At 34.7% G+C, this 23364-nt stretch overlaps 1 protein-coding gene across 1 annotated transcript in view; it reads right to left on the reverse strand.

The window, feature by feature from the left end:
• LOC124369935 (inositol hexakisphosphate and diphosphoinositol-pentakisphosphate kinase) overlaps positions 1-23364 on the reverse strand; it is a 159246-nt gene that overhangs the window by 23882 nt on the left and 112000 nt on the right. The window contains 10 exon segments of the mRNA XM_046828136.1: positions 3150-3200; positions 4231-4409; positions 6153-6253; positions 9049-9214; positions 12625-12752; positions 13701-13815; positions 15912-16048; positions 17451-17677; positions 18420-18628; positions 19619-19853. Of these exon segments, the coding sequence (XP_046684092.1) occupies positions 3150-3200; positions 4231-4409; positions 6153-6253; positions 9049-9214; positions 12625-12752; positions 13701-13815; positions 15912-16048; positions 17451-17677; positions 18420-18628; positions 19619-19853 (1548 nt within the window).

Consider the following 23364-nt stretch of genomic DNA (forward strand, 5'->3'; position numbering starts at 1 on the left):
AGAAATAGAGGGAGTTCTTAAAAAAGGAGTATTTTTAGTTTCCTGCAGTTACCCACAAGTCTTCAAAAATGTTTGATTTGAACCACTATTGTACTGTAAAGAAAACTAATTTTAATAACTGTCCAACCTTGATAAATCTCAAGCTTTTACAAAATTCTCAGGTTAACCAAATATGTTTAAAAACACATTTGTACTCATCTATAGGACTATGATAGAACCTTAGTAATTTTTTTTATATTCAAGGAGTCGCCAATTTGATAAATTGGCTATGAAATATTTTAATTTTTTGCAAATGTTTGTGATCGGGCGTAAAAGTTTGGAAAGCCCCTTCTTAATGACGAATTAGATATAAATAATACGCTATTCAAGAACTTACAAGATATCTCATTTTTCTTGATATTTAATGACAAGTTAATGAGTGGCATTTGGAGCTTTAAGTAATTTCACTTAGTGTGTACAAAGCAATGACAGAATGAAGCAGTACTGCACACCACGGATATGTTTGGTTATGGCTCTGTAGGAGACGCAGAACTGACGAGCAGGCAGTCAGAGTGAGACAAAGGGCGCTCCCATCTCCCTGCCGCTGAGTGAAGGTCGTTTATAAATACTTCCTTGGCAACCACAATAAGCACAGAGCATGCACCGGGCATTTCAAAGGCCTTTTGTGATCTAAAAACCTCTCCCAAGAGACATAATCTATATCTGATTTAACTGTATTTTGGCATTTTAGTCAAAGTATGCCATTCTGATATATCCGTGTACAGCGTGGGAAGGGTTAATAATGCTTAGAAATTAACACAAAATGGTTACTAGTTGTTCCAATATGTAATTCTCTTGTTACAATATGGCAAGGCAGTGACATGGGCATTTATTTGACTACCAAAGAGATATAACAGACACAATTATGCAGATTCAGTCAAAAGCACTTACACATTTACAGAATGACTAAGTGGTAATGTCAAATGGTGTGCGTTAAAGAGGGTGTGAAATTCTGTTTTGTTCTTCACGAATGGAATCCATAAAAAAGGTCCGTATAAACGTGTAAGTCTGCCACTGTGCCAAAAAAATTGTATTGATATTATACCTTAGCACCATCTGTAAAATGAGATCACGCTAGGAGTTAAGGTTCAATAGAGCTATAACATTATTTGCGGGAATTCCAGGATACTTCTGCTGAAAACAGCTTAAAACATACCTATAATATGTTTATCGAGGCATAGTAAAGGGAATAACATTAAACATGTCAGAAAGAAGACAGTATCAATGTACTGGAGCTGAATCTGTGCATATTAAAAGAGCTTGTTTCCCTCCAATTTATGATTATACATGTAATAAATGATTTCCTAAACCTTTATGCCATAAAATTTTAATTTAACTCTCAGTTCGATGGTGATAGAACCAATTGTGTTTTTGTGGGCAGACATTCAACATACAACACTCAACTGTTGTTTAAATAAAACTTTTTTTTCAAGAATAACGTTCAACCACCAGAACGTAACTCTTGAGAGGTTTTACACAGGTGTGTAAATAAACACCACATATTATAAAATTATATTACAAAATAATTCAAAATTTGTAGAGCAAAATTAACTCTGCCTTATGGTCTGAACAAAATTAATGAGAACATGAATCAAAACAATAAAGACAATTTAGAGCAATGGTTGTCATCTAACAAAATAACTAGTGAGACACTCACAATGGCTGTTTTAACAGTGTTCATACAACTGTGGTGTTTATGCAATCTCCTAGAAGATCATCACAACACGCAATGAACTCATATCCACCAGTGAATGGAAATAACACATGGCTTCTAAGAGACGATTCTGTGTGCTGACTGTTGGATCTTGGGCTATGAAAAGACTCTTAGTAGTGGTTACATTTCTATTTGCTAATTACTTCCATTTTTAACATCTCAAGGTATAAAGAAGGTGAGAAATTGTCGGGTAGCTTGATTTTTTTACAAGGAAGTGAAAAGTGAGCATGAGTACTTCTTGTGATGATGACACTGACCAAAAAAGGAAATGGGTAAAAAAATAATAAAAACCTTTAACAATATACAGATAAAGAAGGTTGTGATCTGTTAACAAGACAATCAGATGCTTCTTAACCTCGATTGATTAAAATTATTTTGGTGAATGTTATAAAAGATATTGATGACAACGTAATCATGTTTTCACGAGAATCTTCCCGTTCTGTAAAATGTTGTCAGTGGTCCTCCACAGGTTTATACCTGTCTCTGTGAACATCTCTAGAAGCAGTAAAAAACTAGCATTGCCATTACTCCTGGCCCACGAAATTGATGTTCAGTACATGTTATTAACTGCAAGTTGAGATACTGAAGTACGGAGGGACGTCTTCGTCTAGTTTACTGCGGAAGATGATGATTGGAATAATTAGAACTCTCTCAAAGCCAAAGGCTGTTCAGTAAGCCTAGACCTGGGAGAATCATGAACAACCCCCTCCCCCCCCCCCCAACTGATATGGACAAATGGAAGCCATAGTAGGCTACCAAAGTATTTAATCTCAGTCTAAGCTATTATTTAATTCAGTAAGGATAGCTTAGACTGAGATGACCTGGAACTGTTCCACAGGATTTCTGTAGGAGGCAGCTCTAATTCCCCTACCCATCCCGTCACTTCGGAATCAATGCAAACGTCTTATAGGCATAATAAAATGGATATTTTCAGCTTGTCACCCTACAGAATAATGAACTTAAGCTACAACTCATATAATATATAAAAGGAAATAAAAATGTGTATGAAAGAGTCGCAAGAAATATTTTGAAAAAATCGTCCTCTGAATGTCCACCACTGTGAGATCAGAAAAGAACAACAAGACGTTTATTAACCAAATTAAATACTATTTTCCTCTTTGAACAAACTCATGTCAAGAAAACTGATGACAGAATAGTCTGTGACCTGGAAATGAATCTATCTGCTGGAAACGTAAGACTGGCATAAACAAACAACTTTTTGCCTACGTAATTACGTCACTGCAAGCTCCTTACTAATGTTACAATTTTCTCTACGGGACATCAAGCTTTTTACAGAGGTTAATTTGACTTGCAAGCTTGTCATTTTGAGATAAAAATTGTTCTACTGAATAAATAGGCAAACCCACAAAAATTAACTCGTCAGATCGTTGTTTACCTGGCTTTCGGTTGAATGAGTCTAGGCTTTGGTACAGCTTTGGCATCTCATCTACAAACAATTAAGTGATCACAACCAATTGACATGGCGTATGACATGTCTGTGCTACAATTTTCTGTGGATCATATCTGGTTTATTGTTTTTGTATAAATACATAATTATAATAAGCTAAACCAACTGTGCTGAATTAACCCTACTCTCACTTCTATTATATAAAAGTTACAATGACACTATACTCATGGTGAAATTATTGAACAACTGGCTGTATTTTTAGTATTTAAACAATTTTATCTGAAGTTTAATTAATATGAAAATGAAAAGGGCCAAGATAAAATCAGCTGACATTAATAAAAAAGTGTCTTAAATAATTATACTGATAATACATAACAGACTTAACAAATCCTGATTGAAATATTTCCGGTGGAAAACTATGAATTATAAGTTAAACAGTGTTATTCATTACTTAAAATTGAAAAACAAAAAATGCGTCAAGATTTACAAAATATTGTTAGTATATTCATATTCTACCCGAAATTCTTGTGAGGGTACCACACGACAATAAGATTAAATTACCTCCCAACAAATTTTTTACACCAATTTGTTATACATGTTTTAAAAATTATGAGATTGTTAAGTCTAGTTTTATGTACCAATAATTAGGTGGTATACTGCATAATGTGTCTACATACATACAAATTTGTGAGAAAGCATTTAAATCCCGAAAAGTACATAACTACAGCATCCAAACTATTGTGGAATTGAATTAATTATACTCTACTATACCAAGAACAAATTTAGCGTGTAACAAAATGTTAAAAGTTTTAGTCACGAATTCAACATTTTGGTCTGGTATGTGAATTTTGATGGGCTAGATTCAGGTACAGGTGTCAATGATATACCTGAACACTTGCAGGACCACCAGAAAACCACTAGTGAAAGCAATATTAATAAGTAATAAAATCTAACAGAAAAAAAGACTCTTCAGTATCCTCTGGTGTGCAAGTGATTTGAAGAGCTTACAAGAGAATGGCTTGATCACAGAAAGTGTTATAAAATGTGGTGATGATAGTGACGGACATACCCGTACAGCACTCTGCTTTCTCTGAAGCCAAGGTCTGGTCAAAGCTACGAGAACGAGGCTCGTTCTCCGAGGCACCTGCGACAGAGTGCTGCACACTCGTGGAGAGATTGTGTTTCTCCTCATCGGATGGCAGAGGCCGGATAAACTTGGCCTCCATATCCGAGCCTCCATTTCCACTCCTGCTGAACCAGCCAGCCGTTGAAAATTTTCATCCAATCACTTTTAGCTGAATTTACCTTCTTAGCCAAACAATAGTTACGGCAACAGTAGTTACAATTTTTATAAATTAATTAACATCAAAATTAAACAAAATACAATGCTGGCTGAACCATAGATTGTAAATTAATATTTCTTGGGGGAAAAGTTAAACAGCTATGAGATTAAGGAGGATTAAGGTAATATGATCTGTAGCTATATATCTTTTATCTCCATTATGATATAGAAATTTGAAGACAGAGAAGTATTACAAAATCAGAGTTGTTTCCTAATACTTAACCACAATGTATGGGTGTTAATTAATTACATAACAATTTTGTCCTCCATTATTTCTTATTTATGTTCCTACTGACTGTTTAAATTTATTTGAATTATTTTTACAAATATTATAAATTGATATAACTTACATGAATTTGAAAGCAAGATTTATTAAATTAAAATATAATCTTCATAGTTTATCGTGGAATGTAATTCATGTAATGAGAACCATACAGGATTAAATGGTTAGTTTTAATTTCTATTTTCATTTTTACATTTTAGGAATGTTATCCTAGAAGTGGATCAAATACATATTAAACCAAAGAATACTTAATGTTTCACCTACAGTACTTTATTATTTATTATTTTATGGAGTTGGCCATTTTATTTTAAAGTCAAATGTACTAATGAAAATTAATTTATCCCACATATGTCAATAAAATATAATATATATAATATAAATTAATAAAATTGATAAATTCAGACTATAGTAGATTTTTAACGTGAGATGAATATAGGAGAGAGAATATATATTCTGCTTAGGGACTCTCATCGGCCGAAGTGCTCTCACCTGCTTACTTACAACCCTAATGGGTTTAATTAATTTATTCATTAATTATGTTCGAAATGTGATTGTCTGGTTTAGTCAATTCTTATAATTCAATTAAATTTATTACCTAATTAATCTTCATACCAACAAAGAAAATAAGATCAAGTCTATTATATTAATAAATAGTTAATATGACATTTAATAGTATATGGTTACATAAATCATCATTCTGCCAATTTAACATATGGCACGTATGCTGTTTTAGGCTCTCTATGTATGTAATTTTCCATGGTCACAACATATTTCTATTACAATATGTTAAAAAGTTTCAAAAGTAGTTTCAGTACACCATGGTACCAGTTGATGACTTACAGTAACCGTGTAATTTGGGTTTTGGTGGCCTGCTAAGGATCTACAATTTTTCAAGAGCCAAGACAGGCTGTACAGAGTATAGTAACAAAAAAGTATTAGACAACAAAGCTAGAGTTATTCATAAGATATGAAAACTGTAATTGGAAAATTTGTAGAGGACAATAAATATAATGATAACTAAACTGAAAATTTAACACGATTTTCTAATAATCGACAACATTTGCCTGTACTTGTGCATCTTTTAACTTACTTCTAAGCTTCTTTAACATTTAATGAACACTGTGAATAACCAAAACTTATTTAGTCTCAACTTGTGTGTATTACTCCTAAATTTTGCATTTAAGGTAAGTGACAAAAAGTTAACTGTTTTTTGAGTTAAATGAATTAGGAGTCTTTTGGTTTACATTTTTGTTACAGACACATGCTTGTCTTGAAAGGTGCAAGCAGCTCTGAATGTAACAATAAAAATTACTTTATTTGATTTAAGTTACTTTATAAACCACTGAGAAGTACTTGAACATCTTACCTGATGGGGATAGGTTCAGAGACCAATGTTCTTCTGCATTCTGTAAATGCCACGGGTCTCTTGATGAGAAACGGAGAACCGTCAGAGCCCCCAGAAGAGTCCTGGAACAGTTTAGGAAAGGAAGTTGTACTCCAGTGGGAACTTAACTGGCTTCTGGGTAAAATAGAAGGTTACAACTCAAGGGTCACCCAATTATCACACTATAAAAAGTACATAGTTGATATTTGCACTGTGCCACAGTAAAAACTTAAAATAAGATAATGGTGTGTACGAAAATGTTCACTGATTTTGAATCTTCTGACTGGGAAAGGAGCAAGCGGAGTTGTCAATCTGATATGAAGTTGGAAGAATGATCCAACTGGGTTGGATAGTTGAGTTGAACCCATCAATTTTTTTGTGAAGTTACTACAAAGAATAAGTGTACACAAGAAACAATTTTTAGACACTAGAAGCTGCATTGAGCACAAATGTTGTCACTTTGATCATTTTTGTATTTTTGACTTACAAAACATTTACACTAACAGTAATAACTGATTTATTACATTTATATTCTATTTTCCCTGAAGAACTTAATTTTTTGCTGTGTGAGTTTTGAGCAGAATCTGAGATGTGATGCGCAAGCTCTATAATATTTGCAGAGTAATTTTACTTATATTTAAAATTATGTCTGATACGCACATAAAGTGTTATACACATTTAATGTTCAAACTACCTTAACAATTTTGGAATCGTTCGGGATTACAGGTTTTTTTACATTCAGATAAGTTTTTTTACCCTAAGGCTTAATCATACGGTAACAAATTATAATGTGTCAGCAACATTTTCTCTCCAGGTAATATTGAAAAAAATCAGACAATTATCAAGTTGCTATAATCAAGAATGTTACAAAAGTTAGAGTTAAGTTAAAAAAACACTAAAAACTGTGATAACTCTAAAAAGATAAATAACAGCATTGCATGTTTTAGGTTATTTAGCTACCTATAGGGGTACTCTACCTCTGGACTTTTGCTTGACACTAATTTTTGGGACATTCTGTGTAGATCATTTGCTAGACCTACTCCAATCCCACTTCTCCCATCACAATTTTTGCCCAGGTGGTCAACATCTGGGAATGAGTTCCTTTATAATGGATGAACAGCCCATTCTCGTATATATGTGATATGTGCTTAATAGCTTTGATGGGTATACTAATAATGATTTATGTATTTACAAACTTTGTTCTTCTTTTTTACTTGTATTTTTTATTTATTACTGTTAAGTAACACTGTGTTAGTCAGCCAATAAGACAGTCGACTACTCAGCAGGGATCACTTCTGGCTGGTTTATACCTTCCAGTTGAACCTATCACTGGGCATAGCAAAATCCAATGTGTCACTTAAATCTGGGCAACCGTATGGATTTCCAGGAGCGGCACATCATTAACCGAAATGTTGAGATTCTGGGGTGCAAGGGTAATTCGATTGGTCTAGTCTACGAGATGACTGTTGGAGTTGGTGGGGTTCGTTCCCTAACCTCAGAGGTGTTTGTTAGCCTCAACATAAGGATGTGCCACCCTCTGCCTGCTTTCACTGGAGAGGCTGGTCTCCACTTCTAAATGTCATGACCTAAGTGCCCTAAATTCTTCCTCATGGATCTCGATAGGAGGCGGTCACTACCCCAACTTTACCCACCCAGAATATCCTGTCATTCCAGAAGCAGCGCAAAGGTCCTTATAGTACTAGAAAAATTTATAAGCTTCTTGTCTTAAGAGAGAGAAAAAAAAGTCAGCCGACAGTGGACAACAATATTAGGTCGAACTTGCTGTAGATTGCCGCACTACAAGTAGTTACAGTGCTTGTTCCTACATACATGACAAGTTACATTATGATTCTGTAAGTTGTGTCAATTTCCTATTGGGCAATTTAAATATATGAAGAGTGGGAGATAAAACTTTGAACAGGTCAACGTTTTCCAGTTAATTCCATGAAAGATGATCTAGTTGTAACCCTCGTATTAAATAGTATAACTTCTCCAGCCTTGTGGTCACGCTTAAACCATTAACGCTTTTTTTGTGTCATTAATAAAGGACATAAGTTTTCCAGTGTTTATTTATTTTTAACTTTAAAACTCAATTTTGTGACTGGAAATAGTGAAAAAGTCAGCTTTTTGTTGCATATCCACTGGACAGTCTGACAGTCACTTTTCTCACGTCTCCTCCCCCTCCCCCACCACTTATATTACAGGTCTCCCAAGAAAATCTGGTTTCTTGTGAGACCAGTGAAGTGATCTGGTCGTCATCCTTAATTTATTATAATACATTATTTAAACAACTGTGCTATAATGAAACTTTAGCTATGTATTTTAAAACTGTGTAATTACACTAAGAGTTTACTGAAATCAGCATGCATTCTGTATAAGTGAATAATAACGATTGTACAGTTAGCTCAACCCAAAATTTGTGACAACTAACAAAATTTAAAGCGGTTTCTTCCTTTCTGACCTGTTAGTTCAAAAGTACCCAACAACTTTGTTGTAGGAAGGAACATTTTGATGGCACACAAATCTAATTACTTTTTTTTCATTGGTCACATGGGGAATAGTTCATGTCTTTGCAAGTGCATTATTAGAAATGACACAGGTTGTTCAACTTAGACGAAGTTTACTGGGTAGACCATACTCCGTGTTATTTATTTTATTGTAGATTTTTATCAAAAACATAGAAGAGCACAAGAAACCAACTTTATTCAGTGTTGATATCATAAAGCCCATTGTTTTGGGTAAACTAACTCGTACTGTGTTGTCTGAAAAGATCTCGTTCAAATGTGGTAAATGATGTATTGTACAGAAAATAATGTGTGTATTAAGTTTGAAGAGTCTGAGAACAAACTATAGACGGATGCTAAGAAATAGGACTAACCGACTGGACTGGGGTATCATCTGGAGTGGTGTCCTCTTGATCGATGCGACTAAGATGCTGCTTGCTTTGGTTATTGCGGCTGTGGGGACGGAATCCAGGCCCAGGGGGCAGGTTCTTCTGCACGCAACAGTTCACTCCGGGGCTGAAGTGGAGTTCCACATGGAATCTGTTACAGCCGCACACAACACAACTTTACATAAGTTAAACTCAGATCCTGATAACAGCAATTAATCAATTACTATTACCGAGAATTAATAAATTACACTTTAACAAAGCAATTCTTTAATTTTAATCGAATTGCAAGTGTACAAGGTCCGATAATAAAGTAATGAGACTGATTTTCTTTGCAAGATGTGGCAACCCTGCATGCTTGCATAGATACAATATCTTTAACCTTGATCTATAAGCTGCTTCTAGTCCAAGCGGCACATCGATGTAACTGCTCAGTTTTGAGTTGTACTGTAATAAGTTAACACATGTTTGTGTCTCTCGTCACGGAAATGGAACCGCATAATATTGCGCAATGGAATGCCATTTCTTTTTGCGTTACATTGGGTGAATACACAATGAAAACTTATGGTAAGTTCCAGAAAGGCTTTTGGAGAGGAGTTTATGTCAAGTTTTTCATTGGCATAGAGAATTTAGTAAGGCAGACCGAATTTGGAAGATGAAGACCGCAGTGAATGACCATCAACCTGACGGACGGATGTCAACTTGACCAGGGTGCGTGAACTCGTACGATCTGATCGAAGATTGTCCGTGAAAATGATTGAAGAAGAACTGAACATCAATCGATAAATGGTTTGTCTAGTAATAACTTTGTAACAGAGTTCTTCCGTGTCCGTGCCAACATTGCTGATAATTGGATTCTGCATCACGATAATGCCCCATCCCATATTGTGCAATTTTTAACCTAAAAACAAATTTCAGTACTACCACAGCCACCTTATTCACCAGATATCGCTCCGTGCGACTTTTTTCTATTTCAAGAGTCAATATGGCAGTGAAGGGACACCATTTTAAAAACAACACAAGCTGTCCAAAAAGCTGTGACAAGGGTTTTGGAGGATATTACAGAAGATGAGTTCCAGAAATGTTACCATCATTGGCAGAAGCACTGGAAAAAGTGTGTGCAATAAGGAGGGAACTACTTTAAAGGAGACAACTAAACTTGACTATAACGATAAGCACAATTTTTTTCACATCAGTCTCATTACTTTATTGTCGCACCTCGTACGATGGCAACACACTTCCAGCAAAGAGTTTTGCTAGCAGTACAAATATGGTTGGTATTACTAACCTGGAACCAAACTAAGTTACTTACATCATAACAGAAAAACTGGTGAGATTAACAAACTAAACATGATAAAATGTGTGCCGATTAATACAACATTTAAGACCCTTTTATTTTTCTCTGAACGCAGATAGCATGCTGGTGACATCACAATATAACCACGGGCTGTAATGATGGAGGGTGATATAGTGTTGAGCAAAATGTATAGGAGAGAAGACCAAGAGCAATACCAAGGGATAAATAGGTTAAGGAGTAAGTTGTATACTGATGAGGACAGAGATATGAAAAAATACTATAAAAAAAGAGAAATGGGTAAAAAATGCATACAGACAGATGTGTCCTGAACCAACTTGGTAAAATGCTAAAACCTGTGTCACACAATACTAAGGATGATGATGATGATTTTTACTTCTTTAACCCTATAAGTGGCGGTCATTTGTGGTCTCAGTGGCAGGCCGTTTTTGGGGCAAATTGCCGTGATCGTTAAACTTATTTTTAGAAAATATTATCTAAGTGATAACCTAACAACATTATATATTTTTGTTTTCCTTATGAACTATAGAATAAGAATAAATATAATATTTGGTGCCTTACCATTATTTTCAGATTAATATCATTGTAGATGTGTAAAAAAAATTTTTTTTAGAAAAAATAATTTTTAAGTTCTACTGTCCATCACTTTGAAACTACTCGAGCTACAAAATAATGTCAAATTCACAGAATATACACAATTTTATTTTAAACAAATTACTTCTTATACATTTTTTTCTATTTACAAGAACAAAAAAGTTAGATGGGAAAAACTAAATCTATGTATAAACTGGTTTTTTTACTCCTGAGTCACTAGAAGGGGCTTGTCTTTTCCTCCCAGTAGTGTAGGGCCTATAATAGTATAATAGTGGCTTAGTTTGTCATAGCACAGTATATTTCGTAAATATAAAACAAAAATTGTCTTATCGCAAACCCCTCCCCATCCTCAGACAGAGGTCAAAGTCGAGCGATCTAGTAGATAACGTGACTACAGATTCTCGCCGCCCGTTCAGCTGGTGCGCCGCATTCTTGTACTTTTCGTGCCGAAGTGTCTGTCGAGTGTGTCGCTTTGTTGTACTTCCGTGTTTTACTGTGTGTGTAATAGATTAGTGATGGGTGACACAATGAAAATTTGGGATTTACCGAGGAGCGAAGAGGGGGCCATTCGTTTTTTACAAGATCATGACTAATTGCCTACATCTAAAATATGCGTTGCGGTCGGCAATTGCTGCTGAAGGCGGAAATCCACTAGACTCACTCATCCTTGATATTGCTGCTTTCTGGGCGTCACAGGAAACCCATTAACAATTAATAATCATTGTAAGTTTGTAATTGAAGAGTTGCTTTTTCGTTCTATAATGTTTTTTTTTTTCTATAAATTTATTTGTTTGTGTTCCTCATACTGGTGTAGTTGGTATAATCCCAAAGTACCCCAACATTTTCCATGACGAACGAATAACCTAAACATTTACCGGTAACACAAACGCGATAAACAATAATATACTGACAATAACAGTACGCAGTCACCAAACAAAACAGTGACGAGACGAGTAGACAGCTGCTCCCTCGTCTGCCGCCAGGTCAAACAAAAACCGTCGGAATCATTTAAGCCAGCAAACATTAGTAACATGAATACACACTATACTATATGATATCTATAGGAAATTTCATGGAGAATACGATAGTTCAAACTAGGCCTAAAAATAATGGACGGTTGCGGAGCAACGGCCTTAAATGTGAAGCGATGGCTGTGACGGCGCTTGCCACTTCGCGGCGGCGTGAATCATACGTCTCAGACGGCGCTTGCCACTTAGAGGGTTATAGATAATCAAAAGGATCCCTTGTAAGCTGGAAGTTAAATTAAATTAGAAACTTACTATAATCTACATGTTTTGATCTACACCACATCGAAACATTGCGTTATATAGTTGAAATCTTGGGATATTTCAACCTTGCTGTGGAAATCAATCTTCTGCCAACAAATTCTACATCAACATTTGTTGAAAAATCATTTTTAAGAATCAAGAAATTAAAATTTAATTCCTTCATTACGCTTAACATCAAAAATATACAGCTTGGTTATAAAATATAACAGGACAGACATTAAAGTTTATAAGTTTGACATATTTTACTGTGTGAAAACTTTCTCGTAAATCACTAACACCAATGCTATATTTAAAATAATAATTTACGACTATATTAACAGTTTTGAATAATCCACAAGTAAATTTAAACTTCATGGTAACTTTTACCTTTCTTCTGAGAATGGGTCCTTTGTTGGATCTTCATAAAGCATAACGACCACTTGTGACATGTAGTTTAGCTCAGAAACCATGGAAACGTACTCCATAGCCCTACGCCACTGTTCATCGTTGCTCACCTATACATCACAGACAAACATCAAACATCACATCCTGGCTGTTCAACAGACATCACAGAAACTCACAGGGTTGATGTTTGTGTAACTGTATAGTCCAATTCAGTTTGTTCTCCCTGTACCTTCATAAAGTTAGTTCATCCTGACGATATTGAATAAATCTTTATAATTCTAATTCTGTGACCAGTAATTGACGACATTTTGTAAGGAGTTTATGGCAAGGGAACATTATAAGTGACAGTACTACTTTGATGGTACCGTGCTGGTATATGATGAACCTATATCTATGAAGAAAACAAAGTAGTCAATCACCTGATTTTACTAAAATTTCTTTGAGTAGATGTAAGAAACTTTTCACAGCCTTCAACCTGTAAATAGTTAATAAAACTACCATTATTTGGTTATAAATGCATGTACTTTAAAATGATTTAGATTGCCACCTTGGAAGTAAAATTGACTTTTTGAAATACACATATGCTATGGCGTCAAACATTCAACATACAAAAGTAATCCGAAGTTATGCGTTACACCTCATTTACAGTTGAAAATAAATTAGTTGTAATGCTGTGGATACAAGAAAAGAGCAAAAAATATCAACTATATGAAAATGAAGTACTTCTCAACAATGATAGGCAGTGGTTCTGTATAAATATGCATAGTATATAGAAAAAAGTAAAGGTGAACATTTTTATAATTACTTACAGGCTAAGTAATTATAGGCTTAATTAGTGGGCTAGACCTATTTAACATTTTGAACTCTTGTGCATATCTCAAAGTTTTTAGTGGTATTATTCTAAAACGAGAACTATACTACAATGTTACTATGAAAACATTAACACTCTTGTTGTGGATACATCTAATCTATCTGTGACTCTTTCTACGTAAAAATGCTTATTATTTAAAAACCGAAACATTACCAACATTAGATGCAAAAGAGGTATAAATACGTACATCAAGCAGACCACCGTAGCGTAGCACGGTGAGCAAAGAGTGCAAGTGGCTCTCGCTAGTGAAGTAGAGGCGAGTACGAACATGTCTCCCGGGACTGGACACTCCGTATGAATACCTAAACAACATCATTATTAAGAATAACATTTGTCGCAAATCAAGTGCAACATTTGGTTACGGAAAGTTTTCCAGGTAAAATAAATAGAACCATTTCCATACTGCCAGAGATTTATGGAAAACCTAGTTTGGGGCGTTATTTGTATCCTCATGGTTTCAAGTCTATTTAGAACTAAATCAAAATTAAATATCTAAAAAACCAATTTTATGCAGATGTTGTTTATGAAACCCTTGACTGATGGAGTTTCCAAGGATATTTAACTGTTGCGTCCATTGAATTTAGGACTGGGCCCTGTTTCAACTAAATTAAGAGGTTCGTGGACCTTTTAGGAAGGCAGGTAACGATATTAAGGATCACTAACACTGTGCCGGTTTGTGGAGGGAGTGGGCACCCAGCTTTGATGAAATAAACGACTCCGTCCACTGCTAGCCGTACGTCTCCACCTTATGGAAGTTGGGAGTGGAGCACGAGCTAGCAAAGCTCATCAGAATAACTAGCAATCCTAGCAACAATCAAGTAGAGACAGGTAAGTGTAAAAGAAGCATCTAGAAAAAGGTTTAAAAAACTAGATTTCACAGACGACAAGACCAGCTGTAACTAAGTGGCTACTAGCCCAATCACCGGACAACAAAATAAAAATGGCAGACGCCACAAGTTTTTTTTACTGTAATGTTGCCTCAAAATGTCAATTTTTCATTTGTATTACTTTTTTGAAACAAAACTAATACAACAGATTATGCTTCAGTTAAAAATTAGTAACTTTTTCATAGATATAATGAGGCAACACAAAATATAACAATCACTTAAAGAAAATAAGGGTACATAGATTTCTTTATATTTAGTACCGTGAAGGAGTACAATGCAGTCTGGGTCACACAGCACAATGTCACAATCTGGAAGTTTGTCTGGAAAGAATGTCAGTGATATTTTGATATTTTACGCTACTGTATGTTTCTGTGGAAGTCAATGTTTGATTCCTTGCAAATAAAAATGCAGCACTCAGCAGACCAAAGAACAGCAATCAAGTTTTGTGTTAATTTTGGCAAAACCGTAGCAAAGAGTGTTCCAATATCTAAGTCACCTTTTAAAGACGATTCCCTGTTGGGTTGGCAAGTGTTCCAGTGCCACACAGTCTTTTTGGAAGCCTGGGATAAAATTAAAGACAATGCCCACTCTGGATGGCCATCGATGAGCACTACACAAGACAATGTGATGCTAACAAAAGAACTTCCAAACATAGGCTGACGATCTGAGTGTCCATTTACTATCATATTTATAAAACATTCCATAATCTTGTAAATCATTGAACAATTTGAACATATGGTATGACGAAACGCAGGATACAATGTGTCCTGAAGACATTGTAAAGAACTGGAAGCACAATCACAATATCCAGCGTCAAAGCATGAGTGCCAAAAATTCCCAGCCTATGCACAATACGGATGCAACTCCCCTGATTTCTTTTTGTTTCCACTCCTAAAAGGAATGAATTTCGAAAAAACTGAAGGGGTCCAGACATTCTAGAGGAATAATATACTTTAATACTGGGAGCATTTTATTCCTGGAAAACGTGCTGGAATCAATGTGCCAACACAGGAGGAGCCTATTTTTAAGAATATTGATCTTGCAATTAAGTTCTGACCCAAAAACATGACTTTCTGAGCAAACCCTGTATGTGAAAGTTCTTTTTAAACATAACCACTATATTACATGTGTGTTCAAGCGAATAAATGAACCTCACAAAACAGTCTAGAGAATACTGTTTGATATATTAAAGTAGGTAAAAAATACAACTTTTAAAATTTAAAAAAATTAAATTTAAAATTACGTTAAATTCTCTGAATATAATAAATAAACCTCAAATATTTATTTTCACCAAAATAAGATAGTTCATACAAAATGTCTATCATCTATAGATCACATATTATCTACTGCATTTTCCCCCTTATTAAAATTCAATATATTATACATTTTAATCAGGTTATTAAATAAATGCACTTTTTATTATTTTTGAATCTGATGGATTAGACATAATGAAAATTTAATCTGTCACTTTAGTATTTCTAAAACAAATGTATTTTTTACTAACAACATACCTTGGGTTTAATCTGTTGACAGTTTCATCACCAGACTCTTCAATGTTTCTCTGAAGATCCGCACGAATTTTTTTCAGGAGAGGTGTACAGATTCCCTGGCTTATAGTTAGTTTTTCATTTTTAGTCAGACCATATTCCTGAAACAAAAAATAATTCCTCAGAGATAAAAGTTTGTACAGCACAATCATTATTAGAAATCTAAAAGTGAATCTATGTAAAAAGTTTTCTCTATATGCTTCTTGTCTTTAACAACTGTGACAGTTTAAAATGATTAAAGACAACTATTATATTTTTAATACTCAATTCAACACTACCTGAAACCAAAAATAACAATTCTTTAGATCAGATCTTGAGTAGAATTCGGATATTGTACTAACTAATGTTAATAATATATAATGAAAAAATTTAATCAGTCCTTTCAACATTGTCAATTTATATACGACGACCATCCTGACTGGTATATCTCATCATATTGTATATCGTTCATTTATGGGTTTCTTTTATGGCGTTTACACTCACTAAGGATACTATTACCCAGCAGGGATCACTTCTGGCTGGTTTATACCTACCAGTTGAACCCACCACTGGGCACAGCAAAAACCGATGTGCCACTTCAATCTGGGCAACCTTATGGATGTCCAGTAGCGGCACATCACTAAACGCAAATGTTGAGATTCTGGGGTTCACGGGCAATTTGATAGGTCTAGTCTACTGTGGAAGATGACTGTTGGAGTTGGTGGGGTTTGTTCCTTTACCTAAGAGGTTCTTGTTAACCTCAACAAGAGTGTGCCACCCCCTGCCTACTTTGACTGTAGAGGCTCGTTCAGAGCTGGCCTCCCCTTCTTCTTCCAGGATGACTTTGAGATGTAGTGCCCTAATTCTTCCTCATGGATCTCGATAGGAGGCGGCACCTACTCCCTAACCTTACCCATCCTGAATATCCTATCACTCCGGAAGCAGCGCAAAGGTTCTTACAGGACTAAGTGCAATTTATAAGCTTCTTGCCCTAAGAGAACAAAAAAAAAGGAATACTATTATAGTGTGTTATGGTTATGTCGGTTACATGATGCCATTCATCAAAAAAGGTAACGAATGTATCAAAGTGGGAATTGGTCACTCCATCATGATCATGCTCCATATCACAAATTGCAACTTGTCCAGCAGTTTTTGGCAGAGATCCAACTCCTACTCACCTGATATTACTCCTTTTGACCTTTTTTGTTCCCCAAAATCAAACATCAGCTGAAAAGAAAATGATCTTATGATGTAGTGGAGATGTAACAAAATGAGATGCAGTAGTTTTCAATATTCCAAAAAGCGATATCAAAACCTGTTTAGAATAGTATAAACGGCGCTGGGTGAAGTGTGTGGTATCAGAAGGAATCTACTTTGAAGGATTATAAGTCTCAAAGTCGTAAGTAAACGCTTCTTTTTTAATAACGCCAATCAGGATACTTTTTTAAATATACCTTGTCAACAGAAAGTACATTATATTGCTAACTTTTTACAAAAAACTATATACGTATTTATTTGTTGTACCTGAGGAATGACTATGTCTGCCAAATTCTTAGCATTGATGTACAGCTCCTCAGCATGGTCAAACTGCAGCGTGTGTTGGTTGTGCTGCAGATCGTACTTGATGCAATCGTAAATGTCAGGAATCTTGGAGATATCAAATGTTTTGTTCTTTGTGCAAAAATCTTTCTCAATCTTTCCCCACCGACGCATCATTAAATCCCAAGTTTCTCCATGATATAAGACTGCATCTGAAACAATTGTTCAATTAATTTCTGCAAATAATCAATTGGATGGACCCTTTGTACTTATGTACTGGTGAAAATCCTTTAGATACCAATGAAACGGATACAAATGGTGCTTGGACACACATCACAAAGTTCCATTTGAAAAGATTAATTTTTAGAGAATCGCTTTACTTGCATGATTCAAAATATTGTTAAACAGAGAAAAAATTCAATATGGCTTGACTTTAACTGATAAACAAACACACCTCCCTGGATACATTATTTCTTACACATGCAGCAACGAAATCAAATCCCTTAAAATTTAACCTGTATAAATTGATTTGTAAAGATTTTGGGATCACTTACTACAATAGTAATTTATTTGAGGTCATCACATATTATCTTCAGAGTCAGTACATGAAAGCAGATATTAAATATTTGTATGAAATATTTCAATATTTGTTTTTATTTAATAAACCTTAAGGTGGATAGGTGGATTTACTATTTTGAGATGTTAGCGATTTTGAGAAATATAATTGCATTTTGTTTAAAACATAAATTGAAATCATTGGATCGAACTTACGATTTTCCAGAACTCTCAGTTAGTATCACAACAATAGAATACAATTTTTGTGCATAATGGAGAAAGTTTGCGCCATATGTTAGCACGATTAACTAACTCAAAGTAAAAACCAAGTATGAGACTAAAATTTCTGTTTCAAATAAATTATCAACAGTTAACAGAAAGTGAGAGAGAGGAACCAACCTTTAGTTTTTGGGTCGTCTTTCTTTGTGCGTACAATGTTCATGAGTCGCTGGATGAGGTCTTGTACTCTCTCACAGCACTTGACTGGGTTCTTGACGTAGTCCATGGCAGTGTTGATGCTGATGGAGTGGCAAGGGTTGATGACCTCCCTGTCCTCTACCGTGAACACCCGGTCCTGCTGCATCATCTCGTGGAGCCTGGCTTTGGCCCTATCCATACACGTCTTATTAAGCTTCTCCTTTCCTTAGGGGAGGGAGAGGAATAGGGAACGGCTTGGACACAATTTTTCCAGTAATAAATCGTATAAATTGTAAAACAGAATAAATCGTGTTTTCTTTATAAATACAATTAATTATATGGAGAATATCATACCCTCAAACAGTATGGTCAGTTTTTAAACATGAAATGAAATGAAAAAATGCTTTTATTAAAGAGGCGGAGTTAGGCCTATCGTAGAGAGTTCAGGAAATACTGGTGCTTCAAAAGAAAGCTGTTAGAATTGTTGGTAAAGGTGAATATCTCGATCATTGTAAACCTATTTTCATTAACCAAGGAATTCTTACAATAGATAATTTATATTTTTTTTATTTATCTGTTTGCATTTTAAATAATGAGGACTTAATAAACCATACACAAACACATAATTACAACATAAGAAACAGAAATAAAATTTTAATTGACTATTGTCGACTGAATAATTCTTTGAATAAGTCATGTTGTAGTTGGCTTAAAAGTGCATAACAAATTGAAACATTTGATTGAAAAACACTCTCTTAAAATGTATAAAAATACACTTTAAGAATGACTGTTACAAAATCTTCTCTATAATATTGACGAGTTTTTTTTCCATAAAAAAAATAGACTTTTGATGATTGTTTCAAGATAAACTCATGATATAATCAGTGTTGTACTCAACTGGACAATTAATGTCTTATATTATTATATACATAGTAGTTTTGTATTATACTTCTTCAGTATTATTTAGAGACAATGCTTTAGTCTGTAGCTGAATTAGATTGTCAATGCATGTAACATGTTTTACAACGACAAATAAATGAATTTATTATTATTACCAAGCCCTCTCTACCACTCAACCTCATATCGTATACAGAAATGTCTGGCACTGAGAGGGCTAAATTAACAATTAGCAAGAACCACCATTTATTTTAAAAAGCAAAACAGCAACTGCCGTAGCTCACATGTTCTGGTGCTTGCTAGCGTCACAATCGTTGTCCAACAGACCGTTGGTATTGGCACTCTTCACCATCTGCACTAATATCGGGGTTAGCTCCCCCTCAAGTGCAAGCAGCCCCTTGGCGAATGCGGCGGCCGTCATCTGCACACGGCCCTCGTCCGACGCGTAGATCTTGAGGTCGTGGCGGAATGTGGAGTGCAGCCTCAGCAGCCCCAACCCTTGTGTGCCTGCATACTCACCTGCCATACCAAAACAGAAATACATTATGTTCACTTCAACAACCACAAATCAACATTTGTTAATAAAGATTTGTTCTGAATGTTTACTTGCTTCAAAATGTTATATTCCTAACTCAACTAATATACAACATTTTTTTTATAGAAATTACTGGTTTACGCATATACAGTTTCATTCATTAACAAGTATAATATATTTGAGCCTATTACTCGTATATTCACTTTTACAGATGTTTGGATACTGATTGGATGTTTTATACAAAATATGTATTTACTTCGCCATCTTGATACTGAATATCAACTTTAAAACATGTAAAAATACTTGTTATGGATTCTAGACATACAGTATAAACTTGTTTAGGTAGCTTGCTTAAAGGCTGGTAAATTATTCAATAATAATAAAAATAAATAATAATATTTATTTATTTCCAGGAAATGATTTTTAAATAACAAACAGTATATTTTGAAAATTTAAATATATTAAGAAATTGTTGAAAACATTTATTTCATAACATTTTTTATAAAACTAACCATTTTATGTTCAAACTTATTTGATTTGAAGTACCTTAAAGTTAAATAAAAATTGAAAATTTCTAAATGCTAGTAATTGTATAATATAAATTAAAAAAATAACCAGTCTTTGGTATAACATACGAGTATTAAGAGCTCGCAGTACACATAAGGATTACTGAGAGACAGCAATGCCAACCTGCACTCACAATTGTATTTATAACCGCAGCAGTTGTTAAATTTTATATATACCTCTTCAGTTTTTATATTTCAGTGACATCTGAAAACTTCACTTAAACATTTGAAACGAAAATAGCTACCTAGAAGTTTGCACAAAGTCAACACTCTAGGTACAGTAACAACATCTGTTATTTATATTTTTTTAAATCGATTTTCAAAATTAAGAGAGCAAGATAAACAGTTGTTTTTACAAAAAATTAGATTTGGAATTCAAGCGAATGTCTAAAATGTTTCAGTTTCATAACTGAACTATTGGAATAAATTAGTTTCTTAATTAGTCATACTGATAATTATAATTATTATTTAGTTTCCTGAAAACAATAAGATAGCACAAATAGTTCCTCAAAATTCCCATGGTTATTAGACTTTTCCAAGATTGGAATAAATTCAATGTTTGACGATCTTACTATGCTACAATATCCATTGTCAATGACAAAAAGTAACACGAAAACATTTCAAAAGTTCATTAATCTACAATGTGCGAAACATTTATATGGGTTTGATACAAAACTGAAAGAAAAATATGGACTTTTGTATGTGTTGAGAAAACAGTACATTGGTATATTTATAACTTGTCAACATTTATAAATGTAGCTTTTAAATGTTAAGGCACAATATGAATTTCCTTAACGTTAATTACATTGTACTGATTAGTTGAGGAATCTCAAAGATAGTAAGAAGAATCAAGCACACAGACTTCATTATCTGAGGACTTTAAGACAATATGTTCACGGGATAGACTCAGAACCAAGTGCTAAAAGAATGTTATTACTAAAACCTCATATTATTGAGAAACAACTTTGAATAAGCAGTGTTTCAGACCACCTGACTACAATCTCCTGTGGTTACACCATTTGACATAGATCGATGCAATATACTGTAACTCTAATAAATCTCGAACGGAGAACATAGGAAAATTGTATTTGTAACATTTAAAATACAGTTTGTCCCCAAAAATGAGGGGTGACAAGTTTGAATCTCGAAAATTTCAAATAGCAAGATAGATAATATGGCACATCGCTTTAAAGAGCTTTGAACATAGAAATATTTGGTAGAAAAATTTTGAAAATTTCTTAAGTCTTGTCCAAATGGCAGTGATTTTTTGAGTGTTTTTAATTTGCGAGTGTAAATTTTTATATTTTAAAATTTTATATACAAGATAAGTTTTTGAACAGTATGTCATTTGACCATTTTTACAAGTTTTTCTTACAGCACAAAAATCTCCAAATTTGAAAAGCTTTGCTGCCCTGTGCCCAAAAAAAGTTTTAATGAAAGCATAGATAGGTCATATGGCGTATAAAAATTAAATTTTAGTTCATACGTTTTTTAACCCGTATTTTAATAAGATTCAAGAATTCTTCTTAGTAATTACAAATAACAATTAGCAAAATTACAATCAAATTTAGTAAAACATGTATGATGACCTCATAATGTGCTATAAAAAAAGCAACTAATAAAAAATTACTACACTACAATAAGCTAAGAAGTACTATAATCGGGATAGAGATGTTGGTACTAAGACGAAATCCATTACAAAGTCTAAAAATATCTTTGTGCAAACCTCAAAACAGCTGATCAACAATGATACTTATATTATGATAACATGGGTTTTTTCATGTATGTAATCATTTTATTAAGTCATTGTCAACTGTAGCTTGTTGGTCCACAGGAGATTGAGGCCGGGTGGTTTAAAACATCTTGTATAACTTAATGGTTAAGGCTATGATAGAGCAAATGTAGAAATGGATTAATGTAGAGTCAACATCCAACAATCCTTGGGTGGATCAACTGTCTCATAGATATATGGATGAGTTAACCAACCACAGATGCAGCTCATACTACAGTTCACTGGTTCAATGAAATTACATGTAGGCCTAATATTTTTAAGACAATATTGGTTTTAACATTTAGTGATCTAGTTATAATAAGTCATATATAAAAACTAAAAGTCTTTACAAAGATAATGTAGTTAATGCAAAATTCAAATAAATTTTACATTGCCACATTTTGTTATAAATTTTGCTGGTAGTTCAATATGCAAAAGTAAACCTCACATATCTGAAGAGTGACAGTGAGATTGACAGTGTGCAGGGCATGTGCAAGGCTGCAAAAGCTATTGGCAAAGAATCCCATCTCGCCGCTTGGTAGTCTCAAGGACGATCAAGGTGTTTACATTACTGAGCCGGAAGGAGTTCTGAAAGTTATGATGGGAACACACTTCCCGGACTGTATTGTTCATGAGGGTGAACAACCACCCGAAAGTGAGGGGAGACATGCGGGTCGCGCCACCCATTCGCAGTGGAGTCTGGCGCACCGTATTGTTACCTTCAGTTAGGATTGAGTGGGCTATTAAACTCATACAGTCCTTACAAGGCTCCTGGGGGCGACGGGGTGAGACCGGTTTGCTTGCAGCGGGGATTGGGACATTCTCCTTCCACAGCTGTGCAGACTGTTCAGAGCCTCCGTGGCTCTCAGGTACATCCCACTATCCTGGAGAGTGTCCAGAGTGGTGTTCATACCGAAGCAGGGGAGGGCGGGGCATGGATCGGCCGAAGTCTTCAGGCCGATATGCCTGTCCTCCTTCCTTCTCAAAACCATGGAGAAAATGGTTGCCAGGTTTGTTTGGGAGGGAGCTCTTCTGGAGCGACCCTTTGCATCCTAACCAGCATGCCTACACTCCAGGAAAGTCATGCGAACTCGGCCCTGCATCAATTGGTATGCAGGATTGAGAAGACGCTGGCGGCAAAAGAGGTAGCTATAGGAG

This window comes from Homalodisca vitripennis, chromosome X (genome assembly GCF_021130785.1).
Source record: "Homalodisca vitripennis isolate AUS2020 chromosome X, UT_GWSS_2.1, whole genome shotgun sequence".
In the NCBI taxonomy this organism is placed as follows: domain Eukaryota; kingdom Metazoa; phylum Arthropoda; class Insecta; order Hemiptera; family Cicadellidae; genus Homalodisca; species Homalodisca vitripennis.